Source organism: Rhincodon typus, chromosome 2 (assembly GCF_021869965.1).
Source record: "Rhincodon typus isolate 14 chromosome 2, sRhiTyp1.1, whole genome shotgun sequence".
In the NCBI taxonomy this organism is placed as follows: domain Eukaryota; kingdom Metazoa; phylum Chordata; class Chondrichthyes; order Orectolobiformes; family Rhincodontidae; genus Rhincodon; species Rhincodon typus.
This window is the reverse complement of record NC_063333.1, coordinates 107,664,342-107,674,191: the sequence shown is the minus strand read 5'-3', so window position 1 is coordinate 107,674,191 and position 9,850 is coordinate 107,664,342. Positions and strand designations below refer to the sequence as shown.

The 9,850-nt window shown below is 38.3% G+C and overlaps 1 protein-coding gene across 1 annotated transcript; it reads right to left on the bottom strand.

The window, feature by feature from the left end:
* Positions 1-250: 250 nt before the first annotated feature.
* LOC125485554 (progressive ankylosis protein homolog B-like) lies at positions 251-5,153 on the bottom strand. The gene is made up of 4 exons (XM_048608723.1): positions 5,018-5,153; positions 3,435-3,527; positions 604-690; positions 251-334 (listed from the first exon to the last, which is right to left on the bottom strand). Exons 1-4 carry the CDS (start codon positions 5,129-5,131, stop codon positions 251-253), a joined length of 378 nt encoding a protein of 125 aa, XP_048464680.1. The 5' UTR covers positions 5,132-5,153.
* Positions 5,154-9,850: the final 4,697 nt, after the last annotated feature.

The window sequence follows — 9,850 nt, the reverse complement described above, 5'->3', positions numbered from 1 at the left end:
AGGCGGACTGAGATTTTGAAAGCTTGCGTTTTCAAATAAACCTGTTGGACTATAACCTGGTGTGGTGTGATTTCTAACCTTGTACCTATTTGGATAATCACGTATTTTTCTATTCATTTCCAGTTACATATTCTGGTAATATCTTCTTATGAAGTATTCATTTTAATTTATCATACCTATAGCATTTTATATATTTCATACACACTGAGGAGGTCCAACTTCTTATTAGACCAAACTAACCTCATACCTCTCATGTTGGATCTATTTTATTCAGCTTTGCATATCCTTCCAATGTAAGTAGTAGGATTTCATATGCAGCTATTGCATTTATCATCTGTTTAATTGATGAGAATTACAGAGTCCTTTTACACATTTATTTTGCTGTTTTCATTATCTACTATTCATATTTTGCATCATTAGCAAATATAACACGTTTACAATTGGTTTTAATCTCCTGGTCAAATATTTCAATAAAAACAAAGCGCAGGCATACCCGTTAATTGAATCTCAAGGATAAATGGAATTTTAAAATAAACCTGTCTCCCAACATTATCAGATTATTTCTGAATAAACAAAAGAACATTTTGAAGTATGTATACTTACTGTGACGGAGATAGCCAAACAGGTAAATGTAAATCTCTTGATATGAGACTTATTGATCATGTGCCCAAGTTTATTGCTTGGATTGTTCTGTAATAAGTGGGAAAAAACTCAGTTGCCAGCTTCATTTTATGGTAATAAAATCACGGAATTTGAAATATCTATTCCTGTTCAAGACATGACTTATGACAAACATAATTCTCAACTTCTCAAAAAGTTTGAGCATTTAGGTAGCATAATATACAGTTACTTGAAAAAAACTTTTTGAACACCTGCAGAGTAAATTCATTTTCTCAGAAACCTCCGAAAGAGCTGGTAAGCAAGTTGATAATTGTGAAGGCAATGTTTGACTGCAGAACAGACTGTGGTGTACAAGGTATGTATGAATCATGGCAATATACGCCAGTGTCAGTGCTGTCTCCATAATATTCAGTTCTTGGCAGGAAATCTTAAAGAAGTGACAAACTTAAAAGAATATATATGCAAGGCATAAGTAGCTGCAAAGCTGTATGGACATGAAGAAGGGGAAGTATAAAAAATGCAAAAATTGTTTTACTTGCAAGAAAGATTTGTAAGAATGATAGATTTGAGGATACATCACTGTTGGGTGAGAAATTGCTTGCTGCATTGGAAATGCAGCCAGGCACCTTATTACAGATCTATAATGATGTAATTGCAGGGCAGTGAATCCTAATCTTCGATACTGGACAAGTGAAACCAGTACGGCTCGGGAAGGGAGTCCATCTGAGTGATGCTGCAGCTAATATGTAGGTCATGTGAATTTTACAGCCGTCAACATTTCTTTTACTAGTAGCCAGCAACTGCGTTGAGATTTTAAAGTTTTTGTATATTTGTCTCAATTCATTGTCTTTAATTTTAAAAATTATCGAGCCGCATGGAAAGAAAGGGTAGAGCCACATTTGTGATTAGCAGCGAATACTACCGCATATATGATGGGAACATCACCTGCAAATAAACTAACAGGCCTTTCACTCCAATGCAGCACGGATATTGATGTTCCATCACTTATTCAGTTTTTACTAAGATTTTTACTGGAAAATAGTTTATGTTTTTCATTTTGATCTTGCATAACATCAGGATCTTAAGATGTTGGTTTCACTAATTAGTTATTCCGAGTTCTTTAAGTCATCAGCTTTTACTGACCAGCCCAGTCTAGCGTACGTGACTCACTATCCTTAGCAATGTAGCTGCGTCTTAAACATCCTCTGAAACATGCAGAAATTGAATGTCGCTACTGAAACCACTGTCTATACCACATAGAATGTAACAGGTCAAGATGGTCATGACCAAAACTTTCTCCTGGGCTCTTTGGGAGGCTGAATAAATACGAGAGTTGCTTGCTATGTTCTAATCCAAAGATTGAAATTAGAAACAATAATTAAAGTTCAGAATGACTCATGCATTTAAAAATGCTTTCAAAACTAAAAGGATTACTTACACTCGTACTGTAGTAAAACAAATTCCAATTTAATGATAGATACATGACTTTTGTTTTCTGTATGTATTTTGTTTGCAATCAAGTGTCATAGAGGTGTACAGCACAGAAAAAAGGTCCTTCGAACTCACTGAATCCACACTGGTCAAAAATAACCACCTAACTATTATAATCCCATTTTCCAGTACTTGGCCCATGTCCAGCCTTGTATGCCTTGACAGCACAAGTATACATCTAAATACTTCCTAATTGTTATGAGTGTTTGTACCTCTACCATTCTTACGGGCAGTTTGTTGAAGATTACCATTGCCCTCTGCAATCTAGATCTTTAGCCAAAAATTTTTAAAAATGAAATTAATTAACACATACCTGTTAATTATGATCCTTTCAGATTTCCCAAGCAGCCAGGTTACCATACATCCAGTGGAAATTGTGAATTTACTATTGAGGTGTCAAAATAATGAAAGAAGAAGCTATGCCTATTTGATTGCTTTGGTAAACCCACTGCCTCGGATCATTTTATTCTATGAGCAATGTGCCTCCTTGATATTCCAGCTAATTCCCTTCAAACACCTGATACCACCTTTTGATCTTTGTATTTCCAAACTATTTATGGCACATAAACACTCTTATGAACTGGATATCTAAAGTATTAGTCCATATGTCCATACTGAGATAAGAAATCAAGCTAGATGATATTAGCTTGTTGGTTAAATGACTCTTAACTTCTTACATGTTTTTGTCAGGAGATTGCTCAATGCCTCTGCACTATTGAATAAACAGTTAAGGTCACTGAAAACAAAGTCTTCAGTGATACTATTTACTTCTATTAGTGTTCTATTAACGTTTTGAAATCTTGCTTTTCCTCTGTAAAACTACTTCAGTTTGACTGTGAGTAACTAACATCATTCTTAAAAGTTACCCCCATTTGTTTATGGACAATGACTTAACAATCCTCACCATGCACCATGCACGACAGCAGGTGCAGTAAAAACACGGAAATGCTCATTACTGGTTCATTTTCTTTTGTAGCTAAGCATTAGGAACAAAAAGGAAAATATAGGATGTAAAAAGTCACCTCTATGCCCTAACTTAAACTTTCTGAATAAAGAATAAAAAATCATTGTTAAATTGACAAATTGTATGTAAAATACAGGAATTAATAAATTTGGAGTAGGGTCAATAAACAGATACTACATAGTGTTATGCTATATATTGTAAGAGCCTAAATTGGTAACTAACAGAAATCAGGAATTTATGTCAGTAACTTGCACAGCTTATGTCAACTTCCTTTTCAAGTATTGCAGTGTTAGTAACTATATTTTTTGTTTTGGTTTTTTGTGTTGACTGTTCTTCAGTTTGTCATGTCCAGCATTACCTTGTCAAAAGCAGGGTAAACAGCACGAAGCTCAGTCAGCCAACCATAAGGCATGTGGCCCACTGGATATGTGGCCGTTAGAACAGCAACAGCCTGGAAGTGAAAATAAAACAAATATAAAATGTGATTAAGTTCACAAAAGGGTTGATGTACAACATTCCCAGATATTCAGATATCTCTGCAAACATAGGGTAATTTTAAGTTTGTTTGCAGATTATAAATTGGTGATTGTGAATTGCTTCCCAAGATACACACAATCTGATTTTCAGGTTTCTTTCATTAACAAGGGAAGTTAAGAAGAAATTTCAATTTGATATTATTTACTTGGTTGTTTCATAAACTATAGATTATCTGACAAAAAAAAGCGAGCTGCTGGCAAGAAAATATCATGCCTGACCATTGCTTTCTCTGGAGGTTGGTTGGAGGTCATCTTGCAGGATGAGACCTGTCCGTAAATACCTACCTAATAAAGCACAGACTCCTCGAGAATAACTCGAGGCAGAAATGTTTGCCATGGTCTGCACACTTCATTGGAAGGATAACGGTGGTCCCAAGCATTCCTCTTGCTGAGTAGCATTCCTGTTTCCTTTATCCTCCTAATCATCCTCTAATTGTAAAAATATAGGTTTTTGCTCAGGAGGAATATGAGCCATACAAGCAATAGACCTGCTTGCAACTGTAGCCATACAAAAATCACACTTGTAAACCCTCTGCATTCCTCAAATCTAAAAAAAAATCATCTTCAAGGAGAAACAAAGAACCTGCAGGCACTGAAATTAACCCCATTTATTTTATTTCCATTTTCCTCTTCATTTTTATATTTACAATTTTGAAATAACTAAGTGATTTAAAGATGTTATAACTCTACCTCAGCATGCAGCATTTACAAGAAAATGAATCACAATCAATTTTAGTGCTGCTTTAACACTGCCACAGGAATTGTTACATCATAGCTCCAGTTCTAAGTGCTATGAGGTTGTCTGCATTATAAATAATTAAAGCAATAGCTATATTCCAAATTATTTCTCAAATGCTTCAGCAACACGTCATATCAGATGCTCAATCTTCCAAAACAGCTACCGAGAAAGTTATTTATAGAGGCGCACAGGCGTCATGAGGGGATGGCTGACATTTCTTTTGTTGACTTTCAGAAAAGAGGCAGAGGAGCTGCAACCACACGAGTATGTACAAATGATGATGTCTGTCTGTTGGTGCAATTTGAGGAATCATGCATTAGTAAACAAACTTACACTTACAAAAGGTTTGCTTAATTCTTTTTCCATGAAGATAGTGCTTATTTTATTAAACAATGCTAGAGAACATCCTGGATGCATTAAAGTCCAAATTTTATTTGTTAAAACACATTATCAATCGTCTATAACTGGCACTAAAATCCTTATAACTATAATAAGCCAAGGTGGATGAAAATACTCCTTGCAAACGCCAACATGTTATGTTACCACTAATTGGGAATAGGTAAAAGGAGTGCCTGGATTAGCTTTCTCCATGGACTCTGAATTACAAACTTACAATGTGATAATGCAGTAAGTAAAAATATTTCCGGTAAATTAAGGTAAACTCACCTCTGTGGCTGTTGGACTACCTCCCAGGTCACGAGAAACAAACAAGTTGACAATGGGTCTGCTTATTCGCTGAGTTGCTAGAATCAAGGCCAAAGGCCACCAAAAGGCCAGCATCTTTTTTATAGTGGCTTCGCCCTGCAATGTAAAAGTTTGAGTTCAGATCCAATACAATGAATGTCAAACATTACACACTTTGGGTATTATTGTCCCCTCACTGGAGGTGGTAAGGAAGATGGCAAGAAGGGCAAATAATTTGACTAGACAGTGCTGGAGACATACACACTGCTTCTCAGCACCCACGAAATTAAGTACTGGGAAAATCCTTTTGGACCTTTTCAACTCATCACCAATTAAGGTGCTCAAAATGTTCAACCTCAAGGCCACATCTGGTCACAAGCTTGATTACCTGCCTTCCTGGTAGGTGAGAGGCCGTCCTATTTGTTGGGTTGGAAGTAGGGCACTAACCTGGGATCAATCAAGAGCAACAATGGGTGGAATTCCTCCAAATCCTCAACTTTACCCACTAAAAAAAAGGGGAAATTAAATTTATCGCTTGTTAATGCCCTAAAAAAACCTTAGACCTCCAGCGACAATCTCTAGGACCCAGAAACTGCCGGCCTCTGATTGGCCTGCTACTTCTGGTGGGGCAGGACACCAGTACTGAGGGCTGTGATTCTGTGCGAAATTCACCAGTCAGCTTTTAAACTGAGATTGGAGCTTAAGATTGGAAATTGATGTGGGGAGGGAATCAGTTGCACATGAAGACACGGGCTCCACACTTCGTGCATAGAGCACTAAATCTTAGACCTGTTCAAAACAGCAGGAACCCGGTTGTCAAACACTAGGCTTTGCTAACTCTCTTTAACTGAGTTACCGTGTTAGCATCCTGTCACCATGTTTCCCAGGAAAATCAGTTAAGATTGTTAGACATGGGAGTGAAGCAGACCATTCAGCTTAACGATTCCATTTTGCCAATCAACGAGATCATGGATGATCTTGTAATCCTCAATTCCATTTTCATGCCTTTCCCCCCATAAGCATGGTTCACGTACAAATTAAAAATCTGTCTATCTCAACCTTGAATATACTTAACAACCCAGCCTCAACAGCTCCCTGCGGTAAAGAATTCCATAGATTTATTATGCTCGGAGAACAAATTCCTCCTCATCTCTGTCCCAACTGGGCAACTCCTTACTCCGAGATAGATCCTAGGCTCTCCCACGAATTGACCGAATCAAACCAACAAAAAAATCATTCTTCTAAACTCCCACATGTATAGGCCTAATCTACTCAACCTCTCCTTATAAGAAAGTCAATCCTTACCCAAGATAAATCTAGTGAAACTTCTCAACTGCTTCCAACGCTACTATATCTTTCCTTATAGAAGAGGACGAAAATTACTCAGTATTCTAGATGTTATCTAGCTCGTGTCTTGCAAATTTTAGCAAAACTTTTCTGCTTACGAACTTCTTTCCCTTTTAAGAAAGGCCAACATTCCATTTGCCTTCCATAGTAACCGCTGAACCTGAAGACTAAATTGTTGTGATACATGCACGAGGATCCCCCCAGTTTTTTTTAATGCTGCAGCTTTCTGGAGTTTTTTTCCACTTAAATAATACTCAGCTCCTCTATTCTTCGTGATAAAGTGCACCACCTCATATTTTCCTATATTCTATATGCTGAACTTTTCCCACTTGCCTATCCTCTGCAGACTCTGTCATCCTCACCATTTGCCTTGCCACTTATTTTTGTGTCATTTGCAAACTTGGCAATAATATATTCACTTCCATCATTCAAATTATTAACATACGTTGTAAATAATTGTGGCCCCAGCACTGATCCCTGTGGCACTCCATGAGTTACAGATTGCCATCCTGAAAATGCCCCTTTATCCCAAAACTCAGTCTTCCATTAGTTAGTCAATCCTCTATGTATGCTAATATACCCAACACAATGGACTCTTATCTTATAAGATAGCCTAATGTGTGGAACGAATTGTAATTAAATTGGTAAGTCACCAAAACTGGATGTAATGCTAAGGGAAGTAAGGATGAAAATTGCAGAGCCATAAAATTCCACTCTTCCTTGGGGTGTGATGCCAGAAGATGGGGAATTGTAAATGTTGCAAACTTCTTCAATAAAAGGTGTATTTAGCGTCACAGGTCAATCAATCAATCAGTTTAACCTCAGTAGTGGGAATCAGTAGTCTGGGACAAAATTAACAGTGACTTGGACACGTAAATTAATTAGCTAAATCAGCATGGATTTGTTGAAGATGTTTCACTAACCAATTGAGTTTTTGATGAAATAATACAGGCTTCATGAGGGTAATGTGGTTAAGGTGCCTTATGCGATCTAACAAAATCCAATATAATATGCTTGCCAGATGAATCAAAGCACATGGATTAACATGGCAGTGGCAGCATGAATATGAAGTTAGCAAAGTGACAGAAAACACAGCAGGAATGATTAGACTTTTTTTGGACAGGAGGATGATATATAATAGGATCATTGATTTTCTAGATAAACATTTATCTTTTCATGGAATTTGGCCATTGCTGTCAAACTAGCCCATCCCTAAGTACCCTTGAGCCAACTGGCTTCCTGGGCCATTTAAGAGGAGAATTATGTGTCAACCACACTGGTGTGGGTCTGAAGTTACAAGGAAGGCAGGCCAAGCAAGGTCATGAATGAACCAGACAGGTTTTTTTTTACAACAATTTGACGAACACCTCATGGTCACCACTGCAGGGATTAGCTTTATTTTTATTTCAGATCTACTGATTGCCATGGTAGGATTTGACCACATGTCCCTGAACCATTAGCCTGGTCTCCTGCATTACTAGTCTGATGTTACGACAACCATACCACCATGACCCCTAGACTAATTATCCAAAATATGATACATAAAGCATTAATTTCAAAATTTGCATATGGCATAACTTGGAAGTATTGTATACCATGAGGGTAACAGTGATAAACCTCAAGTGGACATAGGCTGACCGAATGGGAAGAAAAATGGCATATGAAATTTAACACATAGAACAGATTAATTCTGTTAGGAAGAACAAGGGGAGGTAATATCGAAAAGGGTACAGTAGCAGCTAGACATCAGGACATAATGAACAATAGCAGAGGTAGCCATTTGGCTCCCAGCCTACTCAGCTCTGCCATTTGATAAGTCAAGGCTGATTTGTTTTTTGTGAACTTCATTTTCCAGACTGCCCCCATTACCAGTTGATCAAAAGTCTGTCAAACTCAGCAGTGAATATATTCAATTACTCGGTTTCCATTGCTCTCGGAGGTAGAAAACTCCAACAATTAGCGGCTCAATGAGATAAGCAATTCTTCCTCATTTCCATCTTAAATGGGAGAACCCTCATTTCAAACTGTATTCACCTTGCCGTTTTTGGATCCTCCAGGAGTTGAAATATCCTCACACATCTACCCCATCAAGAATAGAAGAACTTCAGAAGAAGAATCTCATCAGACTTGAAACAATGAACTGTTTTTTCTCTCCATAGCTGCAGCCCAACCTGCTGGGTTTTTCCAGCATTTTCTATATTTGTTTCAGATTTCCAGCACCTTGAGTATTTTGCTTTGACAAGATTCTGGGTTTCACAAATAAAGGCATAGAATACAAATCCAAGGAAATTATAATGAAACTTCCTAAAATTCTGAAATAAAACAAAGAACTATGGATGCTGAAAATCTGAAACAAAAACAGAAACTGTTGGAGAAACTCAGCAGGTCTGGCAGCAACTGTGGGGGGAAAGCCAAGTTAATGTTTCGAGTTAGAGGTCACTAGAATAAAAATGTTAACTCTGCTTGCTCTCCACAAATGCTTCCAGATCAGCTGAGTCTCTCCAGCAGTTTCTGGTCCAGTTTTTAAAAAATAATACTGATTTGTTTTCAACTAGAGCACTATGTCCAATTTTGGTCACTTTGCTTCAGGAAGAATTAATGCATTAGACATGGTACAGCAAAAAGAAATTAATGGAATGGTTTCAGAGGAGAGGGACTTCAGTTATATGGTTGGATTGGAGCAATTGGGGCAGTTCTCCTTAAAAAGAGAGTATTGACAAGAAATTTGATAAAGATGTTCAAAATCATGAAAGGTCCAAACAGTGTAGACAGAAACAAAAACAAAGTTGCTGGAAAAGCTCAGCAGGTCTGGCAGCATCTTGAAGAAAAAAAATCCAGAGTTAACATTTTGGGTCCAGTGATCCTTCCTCAGAACTGATGGTGGCTGGGAAAATGTCAGTTTATATGCAGAAAATAGGGAGGGGAGTGGGGTAGGGAGTAAGCGATAGAACTGAGCCTAAAGAAAGAACAGTTGGACAGACAAAAGACTTGATAACGATCAGGCTGCAAGGGTGAATAGTTGTTAATGGGAGACAACAAGGTGCAGGGCTGGATGAACACAGCAGGCCAAGCAGCATCATAGGAGCAGAGAGGCTGACGTTTCGGGCCTAGACCCTTCATCAGAAAAGGGGGAGGGGAAGGGGGTTCTGAAATAAATAGGGAGAGAGTGGGAGGTGGATAGAAGATGGAACAGAGGAGAGGAAACAAACAGGTCGAAGAGGCAGGAATGGAGCCAGTAAAGGTGAGTGTAGGTGGGGAGTTAGGGAGGGGATAGGTCAGTCCAGGGAGGACGGACAGGTCAAGGGGGCGGGATGAGGTTAGTCGGTAGGAGATGGAGGTGCGGCTTGAGGTGGGAGGAGGGGATAGGTGGGAGGAAGAACAGGTTAGGGAGGCAGGGACGAGCTGGACTGTTTTGGGATGCGGTAGGGGGAGGGGAGATTTTGAAACTTGTGAAATCCACATGATACC

What these genes read in the sequence shown, in the direction of transcription:
- LOC125485554 (XM_048608723.1), bottom strand. Translation starts at nt 5,131, where the DNA reads ATGCTGGCCTTTTGGTGGCCTTTGGCCTTGATTCTAGCAACTCAGCGA. An exon ending in GTAGTCCAACAGCCACAGAG is followed by an intron (nt 3,528 to 5,017) that starts GTGAGTTTACCT and finishes TTTCACTTCCAG; the next exon opens with GCTGTTGCTGTTCTAACGGC. An exon ending in TTTACCCTGCTTTTGACAAG is followed by an intron (nt 691 to 3,434) that starts GTAATGCTGGAC and finishes CACTTATTACAG; the next exon opens with AACAATCCAAGCAATAAACT.